Genomic DNA, 13979 nt, shown 5'->3' with positions numbered 1-13979 from the left:
GAAGGCCCCCAGGTGACAGATGCCTTTCCTTCAGGAGAAAAGGGGAGGACATTGCATCTCGTGGTTATAATGTGCGGTTATAATGTGCAGGCGTTGCTTCTCTTCAGGGCCCGAAAGCTTCTTACAACCTTGTGAATCACCAGCTCGAGAGTATTCTATCTGCCCTTAGCACAGGCGGATCTCAGAAGGGGTCCTAATGTGATCGTGAGCTACCTGTGGGAAGGTGATGGGAACCACGGCGTAAGCCACACATCCTCCATTCAGCCGAGTCCACATCTCTGGAGGGCATCCCTGGGAAGGCCACCTTCTTCCTGACACTGGGCACCCGAGTGCTATGGACTGAACCAGGGCCCCTCATGCCTTCTCCTCCTTTTGAGTGTGTTACAGTCTCCCCTTAGCTTCCCCCACCACCACCAGCAACAGCAGCAGCAGCAGCGACAACAGCAGAGCGAAGTGGACCAAGGGCAAGACTAGGTCTGAAACAGACCTTTGGTCCATTTGGGCTGGAGGGGTAGGTTCTGTTTGAAACCAGCAGGCACTTTGAATTTCTCAATTTGAAACAAAACTTCTTTAGAGTTGCTTTCTGTCGTTGCTGTTTTTATTGTGAAAGAAAGTCATTCTTACATATGGTTGGCTTCCCTTCAAGACTGATTGGGCAGTCTGTTCCCGGGGGAACCGCATCGCCATACAGCGCGCTTCAAGCGTAAAACTTAGAGGAAGACTGATTCTCTGGAGAGAGAATCCTGTGTTTGTCCAAGAACTGGATTCCTGCCTCCTCCCACAGCAGTCACTCCCCAGCCAGTTGTGTATTCTGTGGGGAGATTTATGGGACCGAACCCTACAGCTGCAAATGTTCTTTTTTTTCCAAGAACAGTTTTCTGCTGTCGGAGCTGTTATGCACTAAACATAGGCACACAGTTTATTTACTACAGCAGTGCCCCAAACTCCCAAGTAATATCCTTGCTGAACGTAGACATTTTTGTAGACATAAAGCATTCTGCAGATATAAGGAATTCATTCTATTGATGTAACTAGCAAATCTTGACTTGGCTTAGGCTTATGTCTGTAATGTTTGGAGAAGGACCATCCAGGAGTCTAGTTACATTGGATGACGCCTCCACTTCTGAAGCAACTCTGTTCAAGTGAGTATTCCCTGGGCAGGATGGGAGATTCTTAATGGAATTCCACTGCTCTGTTTATTTTAGAATCATGTCGATATTTTACGGTGGCTTCTGGATTCCCTGTCCTTGCAAGGTTCTCTTGGATTGGGGAAAATTCTTTCTTAACACCCTGTATTGTTTATTTTCTTTTGATCTCCATGAATAACTCCAACTTGAGATCTATTTCCCTTTCCCAAACCAGAACCCAAACTGGCTTTTCTGGTTATGACCCATGCAGACGTTGCCTCTCTTTCAATGGTCTTGAAGGGGAGAAAAGAAAAACCAATACGTATTTAACATTCACTGGTAGTAAACACTGGGCTTAGTACTTAATCAGGTTTGAGCCTCATAATAAACTTGATCCCCATTTTACAGATGAGTAAAGTGTAACTCAGAGAATGTATAACTTGCCCAAAGTCATATAACTAATAAATTATCAAGAAAACTATTTTTATGGCACTAAATAGAAAATATACAAATTATTTATGCACATTTCAAGCTATTATAAAGTGAGCTACTATTGAAACTACCACCCAGGAATTCTAAAATGATAGATTAGTTATCTACTTTTGAAATTTATATAAAGTAATCATGTTGTAAGCATATTAGATACATTCTAGGAGTAGAATTGCTGGATCATCGTTTATACATATGTGTTACATGGGTTATGCCTAATCATTCCAACCTTCATTGAAAGTGGAACAGAACGGTCCATTTAGCCTTGAATTTGGTGAATTTTTCTTCATGTATTTTGGGGCTTTTTTGTTAAGTATTATGTTTGATATATATTTTTTTGGCATATATGTTTACAATTTTTATATCTTCTTGATGGATTGGACCTTTTATCATTGAAAAATCTGCAGTACTGACTTTATCATAAGTGCCCAATACTACTACTTAATAGAATATTGAAGATAGCTTTATGTCTTTTAGATCTTTTTTGTTGTTGTTTATGTACCTAAAACACAAAGCATGAGAGAGACTCTCATCTCACATTCTTTCATTTGTATTGTTCTTTACTTCAGTTCACATATCTAAAAATAATGTCTCCTTTGCAAATTTAATGTAAACAAACTCCTGGACAGTTTTGGCACATAAGTAACCAGCAAACTCAAATTGTTGTTAAAAGACAGGTCAATCACTAATAAATAAAAGTGGTGTTTTTTTGTTTTTTTGGTTTTTGGGGGTTTTTTTGGCATAGAATCTTAGAGCTTAAAGCTTTAAAGTCCCTAATAAATATAAATTTTTTTCAGCCAAATTTATCAGATGAAGAGCTCATGCTCGGAGAAGTGAGAGTAGCATATTCAGCGACTCAGCCCCCTGGGTACAGAGCTGAGACTAGAACTCAACCTCCTATTACGTTTTCTCCATTTTTCTGCTTAACTCTACCCTTGTGAAAATCCTCCTTGGGGAGGGAGGAAGGAGGGAGAGAATCCCCAGAGAAAAACTTCTTAGGAAATCCATTTTTGCTGTGGATAAGCTAAGCTTTATAGCAAGCGAAAGGTGCCTAACATACGGCCTGTAACACCCGTTCGGTGTCGATCACCCGATACAACATTCGCACCCACCTACAGAAGACAGATGGTGTATTGAATCTTCTGCTGTCCTGTTTCTATTGTAAAGCAAAGATTGCACAACGAGAAAGGAATGTGAGTGGCGTGGGTAATGCTAGTTAAAGGTACAGATTAGGTAATGTAATCACTGACAAATGGTGTGGTTTGGGGTTTGCTGGCTGAATTAGACACAGCATTGTTACCCAGGGTGACCTGTGCATCCTGTGTTCATGCTGCATCTTTCCTCCTGGAATCTTTAAAATCTTTGCCTAGGAGTAATTAATCTTCACCTCACCCTAGCAGAAGAGAGGAGCAAGCTGCAGAGAGAGGGACCTTCCTCCTCCTTCTGTGGGTTGCAAGGAAACATGGTTATTTGAACTGTGGTTGAAGGTAATAAGATGACATATACCCCTGCTGGGGCCAGCCCAGATGTAAAGATTAGCCCGAGTTATTCCTAAAAAGAGTAAAAATACCCCCATCACTCCCCATCATTTTCTTTCCTGCTAATAATGATGGTGGTGATAATGATGATCAAGTGACCATTATTCCATTTTCAAGGATTGTAGGAGGAAAAATCAAATGCAGTATTCTTAAGGTATTCCCTTGTGTGTATGAAGTACTTAGATACCAGATTGGGGTGTTCATTTATGTGGTGTCAACGCCAATTTTAGGGGAGCCTATTGCCTATTACTCAGAGGAAGGGTAGCTTAGGGCTTAAATATAGGAGCTTAGAGTAAAAATCCTAGTTCCACCACTTAACTAGCTCCAGTTACTTCTCTGAATCTGGACACTTGACCGTGAAATGGGAGCAATAATATTAATAATAATGATGATGATAATAATAACAATATCTGCTTCATAGGATATATTGTGAATTTTAAATGAGATTATGCATGTAAAGAACTTTGGGAAAACGTTGGTGTTCCTGTTTGCTATTACAGTGCACCCATGCTAACTAGCAAGTTGTGGCTTAAGAAACTGTCTACACCTTAAACTTGCACAGTGTTCTACATCAACTATAATAAAGATGGGTAGGGGGAAGAAGTTATGTAATGACACACTCACCCCTAATACAAAACTAAAGAAGCGGTCACAGGCATGCTAACAGAAGAAATAAATCATTTATAAAAAGACAGTGCTGCACTTAAATGTGTATGCTATTGCTCTCGCCTCTTATGAAAACCAGGGTGTATGATTTGGAGCAACGTTTAAATAAATGGGAACAATCAAAATGTAACTTTTTCAACTTTAAACCTCATTAGCTTTCAAATATTTCTTAATCTACTCATGACCGCCCTTGCTCTGGTTCGCCCTCCGCCTACCTTTGTTTTTGATACTTTGGCTGTCGAAAGCCTGAGTCCCGAATCTCAGCAGGTCTGGGCATGGTATATATTTGCCATGTCAACAATTAAAAGACAATGGCTCGGATACGGCTTTACAAGCATGGGTTGGCAGCAGGTGTGGTTATTTTTGGTATTGTGTTTTGAATAACTTGGATATTATCTCTAAGCCTAAGCATTTAATATATTGTTGTTATTAATTTTGAAGTCTGGAAGACAGCAAAATTTAGCTCTGGAAATGAAATAGACTACAGGCAAGTAATAATTGCAATGAAAATGAAATGTCAGTCTCCCTTTCATACTTGAGGCTGTTAATGGTCACGGTCATAGAATGCATGCTAATACTAACAGGTGTCGGCTGAGCATTTAAACTAACTTTTGGTAGAAAAAATTCTGGTAGATACTTTAAAGTACTGTTTCTCAACATAGTGCTGTATCAGAACCACCTGATATGTTCGATGAAAATGCAAATTCTTGGGACCCAGCCCCCAAAAGTTTGGCTTGGTAGGTCTTGGTCGAGATTTGAGAATTCACATATTCAGTAAGGCCCCAAAGCGACTCCTATTTCCACTACAGTTTGAGGGCCATCGTTTTATACTTGGGTATATTTTTCACTTAAGCAATTGAATGGTGGAAATGGCATAAATAATGTTGACTGAATGCATAGCTGGAACTTCTAAAAAAGCATTCTCATTATTTAATGCATTTATTGTAATAAGTAACATTCAAATAAGATAGGCTGGATGACTGGCAGGGGTCTGTAGAAGAATTCTGCTTTTAGTGGGAGCTTATTCCAGTGATCTCTGGAATACATCTGCGTGTTTTATTTGATTAAGAATTTAAGTATTAACTTGCACTTAACATCTTGGTTCTGCTTTCTGTGTCTTTTGATTAGACAGCCTTCCAGACCCTACTAGCCAGGACTCAGCTCTTCCTGATTATTTTCTGTATCTCTCTGTGTCTATCTTTTTTGTTTTTATGACTCTATCTCTGAAACATTATCTCTCTTGGTCTCTGTTGATACATGTTTTGTTATTTTCAGGAAATCCTGAAGCAACTTTAACATCCTATCCTTCTTAAAGATGTGAGAGACAGAGAGAGACAGAGAGAGAGACCAGAGTAGCATTCACATAAATGCAGACATTTCAGAGCAGCAAGTGTCTAGATGAATACAGATTTCCATGGGAGTGAGAAGACACTTACATAATCATAGGTATAGTGTTTCTCCCGAACCTCACTTCCACTTTAGATGAAACAATTGAATAATTGTGATGGCACTTCAACCATACACAAACCAATGTGCAGTTGGACAATCCATGGGCAGTCGATCTGTCCAAGGTGTTGTCAGACATCTGCCAGCACTGGCGGAGGGAGAGAAATTAGAGGCAAGATTATTTAGCTGATTTGGCTCCTTATCAGGAGGAAAGCTGGAGTTCCGCCTAGGTAATTATCCCAACCTTATCACACCCTGAACTGTGCTGAGTCCTGCCCCCCTTTCCTGTTAACTCTTACCAGACCCACTGTGATTTGTAGGACTTTTCTCCACCGCACAGCCGTCTTGCTCAGCGACATCACTTACCTGTGACTTAGGAAGGTTTCGTTCTTCCTTTTCATTAAGGATAATGTCCTCCATGTTCCCTGTGAAGCTAAGGTACCACCTTTCTTGTGGGAGATGAGTTCAGAGCAGCTACATGAACTTGTGAGTGCTCTCTTTTCTATCAACTGAGGCAACGAGAGAATTGCAATCAAATCTTTGAAAACAGATCTGATAAAGCAGAAGAAAAGTATCTTAGCCTCACTTGAATTCTCATTATCACCTGGATGGCATCTAAGTCTCCTGACCCCAGGTAGGAGATACTATGTACCTAATGTAAGTTGTCACATTTTTTTGTTGTTGTTCGAATTTGCTTTTTTAATAAGAAAGATAATTTTCCCCCAGGCTGTGTGCTTTCTGTGGTTACTTGTGATGTGTGTTTATTGGCAGAACATAGTGTTCCGTGGATGCTAATTCAAAGTCTGTTATAACTGAATATTTTACACAGCGCTACCTGTATTTCTAGATCATTTTGCACATTTTTAGTAACAGGACATTGGAACTGCTGGAACCACAGCAGTTATTGGGACCACTTAGCGAGAGATATGACGTCTTTCCTAGCAGCCTGACTCTAAAAATACTACCTTGAAAATAATCATGATAAATGGTTTGTTCGTTGGTTGTTTGTTTGTTTGTTTTTGCCTCATTCAAGGAAACGATTTGAAATAAATGACTAAGTTTACAAATTGTTGAGGATTTTAAGTGACACAAAAAGCAACCCAAACTTAACTGAGTAAAAACCTTCTTGTGAAGTTGGAAGAGCCTAAACATTATCACAAGACATTTGTATTGACCTAGACAATTAGGTCAGATAAAGCAAATTTAATTAACAGATAAAGCAAAGAGGGAGGGGACATTTGCCTTCTATTCTCTGCATTCCTCGAAATTACATGTACATATCGTACTTTATAAATCTGTATGTATGTAGGGCTGTGGAGTCATACGGAGCTCAAATTCCATTTGTGGCATTTAGTCATGTGACCTTGAGCAAATACCCTCCATGAGATTCAGTTTGTTCATAAGGATTGTACTGGGGATCATGGATTGCCAGTGACAGAAAATAGTTATTATTGATAAAGAACAAGGAGCAGGGCAGATTTAAGAAACTAAGTACCAGAGCAAATAAACTTTATCTCCTGTGTTACTCAGCTCCAGATTTGATGGTCCAGGAGAGAGAGTCTGATTGGCCAAACTTGGGTCAGGTGACTTCCATGGATAGGGGAGGGCAACTTCATTGGTATTTCTATCTCTGTTGCCCATAGCAGGAGCAAGGTTGACAATACAAAATGATATCGGGTTGCATTCAGCAGAATGACAGCTGTATGGCCCAAACCTAACAGACGTCACCACATGGCCATTAGGAGGATTGTAAATAAAGTAGGTAAAGTACCTAGATTGGTGCTTGGAAAAGAATAGGTTTTCAATAAATGACAGAATTTACTGAGAAGCTACTTGCTGCTTTGAAAAGGATTCTGGCTGTGATATTTTTCCTCCTAAAATAAATTGTAAGCTTCATGAAGGCAAGGACTCAGCTATTGAAATCTTTATTTTATTTAAGTTCTCTACCCACCAGTTGGTACAAGATATTTTAGCCTTTTCCCCCATCACTCTATGATAGAGGGTCTTCACATCACCTTACTATTCCCAGAAGAGTTCTCAGGTGCCAGCACAGGTAAGAAGCGTTATAGGATATGAGTGATTCACGGTGCATTTGCTCTGACCCCACTCTTGTTCTCTGCTGCTCTGGAGAGCATGTGGGAATGCAGAGGTGAGATTGTTTTTCTGTTTATGGTAGCCTTGAATCAGCCTTCTTTTAAAAAGAGTAAACCAGTCACAAACTTTGGTATTTGAAAAACGCTACACGCACACACATGCACACACACACGATCTTTATTTTTCTAAAATGAAATTCATTTCAAGTTGCCACTCTCCAAGTTGATAAGAAGTTCAATATAAAATTGTTTTGGTGCCCTTGCCCGTGTCATTTCTCTTTGGGATTATATGCCTCCTGGCCTCCATCCTGGGGTTTGGGCAGCCCAATAAAATGGACTTTGACCAGCATTAGTTACTCCCAACTGGCTCTGTTGGCTGCTCATGTCCCACGTCAGAACCTCTGGGTGTATGTCCTGAGCACAGGTCACTGACTACTCAGCCTCCAAGCACTGCCATTCAGTTCTGTAGCCTCTAAGAGCCCCTACAATCAGAGAGGGGTACACGAGACCCGTCTTTGAATCAACCTCTCAGTCCCCTCTCCATTCCACAGAGATCTGTGAACTGCTGGCATCAGGCCCCTCTTCCCTTTAGTTGTTGTTGTTGTTGTTGTTGTTGTTGTTGTTGTTGTAGTTGTTCTTCTTCTTCTTCTTCTTTTTCTGCTCTTAGAAATATATGTTTCTTTTCTTTCTTTCGTCGTTGCCTCCTCCTCCTCCTCCTCCTCCTCTTCCTTCTTCCTACAGCTTTGTCGAGGTATAGTTCACATACCATACAATTCACTCGTGTAAAGTATACAGTTCACTGGTTTTTGGTATATTCACAGGGTTATGTAATGATCACCACAATCAACTTTAGAATAGTTTCATCACTCCTAAAAGATACTCTGTACTTATTAGCAGTCACTCCCATACCTCCCGCACCTCCCCAGCTGTAGTCTACTTTCTGTCTCTGTGGATTTGTCTATTCTGCACATTTCATATCAGTGGAGTCATACAATATGTGGTCTATTGTAACTGGCTTCTTTCACTTAGCATAATGTTTTCAAGGTTCATCCATGTTGTAGCATGTCATCAGTTCCATTTTGTTGTTGAATAATACTCCATTGTATGGATATACCAAATTTTATTTCTCTCATCAGTTGTTGGACATTTGGGGTCCTTCAGTTCTTGTAGCACCAAGAATCCCTCTCTTCAGCATTTCCCCTCTGGTGGCTCCAGATCAGGGACCACAGACACAGTTGTCTGTCAGCTAGGAGTCAGGAAGTAGGAAGAGATAAGAAATGAGAGAACATGTGTCCATCTGGAAGGAATGTCCCCTACTCAGCCATTGCCAAGTGCCTGTTCAGACGTTGTGGCATTAAATCTTCAGACTGTTCAAGAGACGCTAGAATCTGGATTTTTAATGTCAAAATTTTCTAACTTTTAAATGTTGGTCAGTTAAACAAACAAACACCATATGGGAGAGACAGAATATAATTCTGATTGAGACGAAATGCTGAAGGTGATTTTTTTAAAAAATTCCTTTTTTCAATTAGAGTTGACATTTAATATTATTTTATATTAGTTTCAGGGGTACAGCATAGTGGTTAGACATTTATATAATTTACGAAGTGATCTCCTTGATTAGTTTAGTATCCATCTGGCACTATACATAGTTAATTACAATATTATTGACTGTATTCCCTGTGCTCTATGAAGGTGATCCTTAAGTGATTCAGGAATATTCTCATTTTGGGGAGCCTATGTGGAGAACTTAGCTGGAGTGCGAGCTCACCTGGCAACTTTTGCCATCTCATTTGACAACATAAAAAGGCTGTTCCTCCCTGGAAGAAGGGAGGACCTAGTTCTTAAGTCAATGCTTTGAATCAGGACAGGGTTGGAATTCCTCTCATTCTTTGGCTCATGAGTATACTGGTGCAGAAAAAAACAAAGCACCACCCAATGTCGTCATTAAATTAGCGCTAAATTGTCCTGCAAATTACTTGTGTTGACTTCAGGATGGATAATGACCTTCTAGTATGACCTTGATGATGACTTTGACTTCACACATGGTTATGAACTGCTGATTCTGCACAAGATGTTCTCTGAATCCATGAGAACAGATCTGTGGAAACGGGAAAGGAGAAACATTGATCATGTGTTCTCCTTATGCCCAAAGATGCCATAATAATGTAGGGTGAGGAGTGAGAAATATTGAGCTTTATGACAGCAGCAGGTGTTTATTGAGTATATAACCATTCTGCATGCCACTGTCACTTTCCATTCTGCATGTAACCATGAAGGAAGTGGGTATTTTTAAAGGCAAAGAAGTTCATAGAACCCAGCATTGGTGTAGGGCTTCATATTTGCAAAGACGTTTAAATGATCTAATTTGAACCCATGAGGAGGACAAATGGCTTAAGATCATCCAGCAAAGGAGCCTAGACTTAAATCCCTATGATTAGATTTTAAACTTTAAATCTTTTCCACAGGTACACAGCTGCCTTTTTAATACTTTCCAATTTTGGTTTATCTATGTAATAGGTATAGATATTTTTAGACTTAAAATACGGTATTTTATTTTGTTATTTTATATGTTACATTTCATATTATTTATGTTATATATTATAATAATACAATGTTTGGGTTTCTATTACTATTACTCACTCAGAAAACAATAGAGGGAAATGGTGATTTTCAAGTGTTTTAGTATTTTCACATTCTTTGAGTTGTTAACATTAATTAATCGATTAGTAATCGGGAGCAAGTGTACACATGAATTATTTAAGCATTATACTTAAAGAAATATGGTGATTAGATCAACAGAACAACAGATATGGGAGAACATTAAGTTAATCAATCTCGACCAAACTTTCTCCTTTCCCTCCCTTCTCCCCACTTTCTCCCTCTTCTTCCTTTTTGTCTTCTTTTCTTTCTTCCTTTTTATTTTCTTATTTTCTCCGTAAGTGAAGGGATACTTTATAAGAAGCAAAACAAAAAACAAAAAAAAAATCTTTAGGCTCAATCCTAATTGTGCTTCTTGGCTTAATACACTTATTCATTCAATTCATTCATCAGTGAATATTTATTGAGTACTTCATTAGTTTCCTATGGCTGCTGTAACAGATTAACACAGACTTGTTGGTTTAAAACAATACAAATGTATCATCTTCTAGCTCTGGAGTCAGAAGCCTGAGATGAAGGTGTCAGCGGGTCTGCATCCCTTCTGGAGGTTCTGAGGGGAGAAACCATTTCCTTGCCTTTTTCAGCTTCTTGAGGCCACTTGCATTTCTTTGCTCCTGGCCCCTTCCTTGTAGCATCCCAAACTTTTGCTTGTGTTGTCACATCTCCTACTTCCGCCTTTCACTTTCTTGCCTCGCTCTTATAAGGATCCCTGTGATTACATTGGGTCCACCTAGGTAACCCAGGATAATTCCCCTGTTACACTCAGCTGATTATCAACCCAATTCCATCTGCAGCCGTAATCCTGGGTCCACCTAGGTAACCCAGGATAATTCCCCTGTGTTACACTCAGCTGTGTAATTCCCTTGTGTAATCTCCCTTTTCCATGTGAACTAACATATTCACAGATTCTGGTGATTAGGACATGGACATCTTTGAGGGTTGGGGATGTTATTCAGCTCACCACAAGTACCTACCATGTGCCAAGCACTGTACAGACTTATACAGCTCACCACAAGTACCTACCATGTGCCAAGCACTTTTTTTCTGTTGGATTCTGTTTTGCTGTTATCTTTGACAGCTGGAGATCTGTGTGTCTTTCCGTTTTTCTATTTGAGTGAAATAAACAAATCACTTATGGTGAATATCTACCTCTTCAGCCATACAACAGATACACCATTTGTGTCAGCTGAATGGAAAGTAGCCATTAAGAGAAGTACTTCCATTTGGGGCAGTAGCTATGAGTCAGTTTCATACTCCCTATGACATATCCAGAGTGGCCTCTCATTATTGAATGATGCCCTTTTACTTTCTTATTGTAATTTGCCTATCACAGGTTGATTAACTGACAATATAAAAGTTGGCCTCATCCATTTTCATAAGGACGGAAAATAGAGAAATGTGTGGAACTTATTTCACCTGGGATACTTTGGCAAGTGAAAGGAAGCACTATTAATAATTATGCAGAAATAGCAGAAAAGAGGATTGCCCTGGGAACACCAGGCCATAGAGTCTTCCTATACACTGGGTCCAAGTGAATAAATAACAGCCATAAATGCTCTGACTATGAAAATGTATTGAGTACCCCATAGGTTCAGAGCACCATAGTAGAAGCTTTATATACTTTGCCTCATTTAATTCTTACAACAATCTTAGAGTTGGTATTATTATTATTATTATTATTATCATTGATATTATCAATCATCCTTATTTTAGAGTTCAGGAAATAGGGCTCAGAAATTTAAATACCTAGCTTAAGCTAGTAAGTTGCTGAGTTAGGATTTAAACCCAGTTTTGTACAACAAATACTTTTTCCATTATATTGCCTTCCAAGAAAAAGTGTAGCTTCTCAGAAATTATTGAATTACAGTTGTCAGCTGGGTATAGTTGGGTATTTTAAGAATGACATCGCCTGTTAGAACTATACAGTCTTTATTGGACATCTGTGAAAAACTAGGAGCTGTAGTAGATTTTTCTTCTTTGTCTTTCCTTTAGGTCTGTCAGTTTGTCGTCTCTGTAAATGGGCTCAATGTGCTGCATGTAGACTACCGGACCGTGAGCAATCTGATTCTGACGGGCCCGCGGACGATTGTCATGGAAGTCATGGAGGAATTAGAGTGCTGAGCAGATGGACCTACCAACCCTTTGGGCACCCTGTGGATGAGCAATGCCAAAATGACACAAAGCAATGCAATGGGGACAAGACTTCCATACAAATGGATGGCTTTGGACATACATATCTTTTCTTTATAAATACACATCTTGAGTTTCATACACTGTCTGAATGTGGAAGAACCAGGTAATACATCTTAAAAACAACTATGTCAGTGTAGAAAAAATTTGAGAAAGAATTTTCTTACTTGGTAGAATTGCCTTACCTGTTTTCTAGTTGTAGTTTTTATCCACTGTTTTATTTTTTTTTTCTTAGTTTGCCGAAAATGGTCGAAATGTTTCTCTAGCCAAAATAGCAACATACTAAAATTCTCTTCATCAGAATCAATAGAGTGGTTTTTACAGACTTAATTTGTACTCTCACCAAAATGAGCATGAAACTGTTTGTTAAAGGATGTAGATAAATTTTACTGATCTTCAAATTAAAGCAACATTCAAAGGAATAGTACCTGTTAATTAGCATTTTGAAGAAGATTTTAAAGCATTCAAGTGCTTAAAAGCCATCAAAAATGGCTTTTTCTTAATTTCTTTAACTATGGCATTAGTTAAAAAATAAAAACAAACATTGCGATGATATGGTGGGTAGATAGGGAGATACTACTTAAAATTGTTTGTTTTCTCTCTCAGAGCCTAAGTCATTTTGTTCTTTCAATCAGCTCCAGCAGCTTTCTAGAATTAATGCTGAATATGTTGAATGTCAAAACAGAGAAGTTTGTATACATATATTTCAAAATCAAGCCTCTGGCAAGATTTCACCTTGAAGTTGTCCCTTTTTAAGTGAAGTATGCTAGAACTCGGCCCGCGTGTGATAAAACTTGAAACTAAATTGCCTTATTGGCCTGAATTTTTACTAACTTTCTGGTGTAACATTCTAAGCACATGACATGCTGCTTATCTGGTGGGATTATTTTTCACCAAAAGCACCATCTTGTTTTGTAACTTTTCAGCTCACTTGTATATATGCATGTTTCTTTTCTTTTCTTTTATCTAGAAAAGAATAGATTTGGGAGCTTGGTGTATAGAGGAAATTCCTCAAATTAGGGAGTCAGAGAATTCTAAATTCTTCTTAATTTCATATAATGCATTTTAATGGCAAGGTTACTTTCTTATTATATATTAATAAAATATAAATGTTGTACCTCAGCCATTTTTTTTGTGATAGGTTATCATAATATATTGGTACTGGTGGAATCAACATACCGTGCTAAAAATGTTGATTTTATGTTTTAAAAATGTTTATATATATAAACATTTATATATATATAATATATATAAATATATATATGTTTCTGGTAATCCAACTTTTCTGATCTGTACCTTTAGTCAGAGAATAGGATTTTGAAGTAACATAGAACGTTTAATATTAATACTGTTGATCGACATTTGAGAACTATTATTGTCCCCATACATATTATTATATGTGCATTTATACTGTATGTTTGTCTCTATGCTACAGTACTTAACATGTATGATCTCCTTTAATCCTCATCACAGCCTTGCAAGGTATTACCATCCTTACCTTTTGGTTGTGGAAACTAAGTTTGAGCAAGTTTAAAAATTGTCTCTAAAAATTGTTCACACAGCTGCAAGAACTACTAAGTGACATAGCCTGGATTCAAACACAGTTTATTTAATTCTAAAGCCTATGTTACCCGCCCCTCCGCCCAACACCAGCCTTTTCCCCTTTAGGGCAGCGGTCCCCAACCTTTTTGGCACCAGGGCCCGGAGCTCCTATGAGAATCTAATGCCTGATTATCTGAGGTGGAGCTGAGGCGATGATGCTAGCTCTG

General features: G+C 38.7%; 1 protein-coding gene across 1 annotated transcript in view; it reads left to right on the top strand.

Moving 5' to 3' along the window:
* DEPTOR (DEP domain containing MTOR interacting protein) overlaps nucleotides 1-13332 on the top strand; it is a 120826-nt gene extending 107494 nt beyond the window's left edge. The window contains exon 9 of the mRNA XM_006916588.3: nucleotides 12013-13332. Coding sequence (XP_006916650.1) covers nucleotides 12013-12141 — 129 coding nt within the window. The 3' untranslated portion in view covers nucleotides 12142-13332. The remainder of the gene's footprint in view (nucleotides 1-12012) is intronic.
* The last annotated feature ends 647 nt before the right edge of the window (nucleotides 13333-13979 follow it).

This window comes from Pteropus alecto, unplaced genomic scaffold (assembly GCF_000325575.1).
Source record: "Pteropus alecto unplaced genomic scaffold, ASM32557v1 scaffold164, whole genome shotgun sequence".
Taxonomy (NCBI): Eukaryota; Metazoa; Chordata; class Mammalia; order Chiroptera; family Pteropodidae; genus Pteropus; species Pteropus alecto.
Note: the sequence above shows the minus strand (reverse complement) of the source record. Positions and strands in the feature narration are given on the sequence as shown.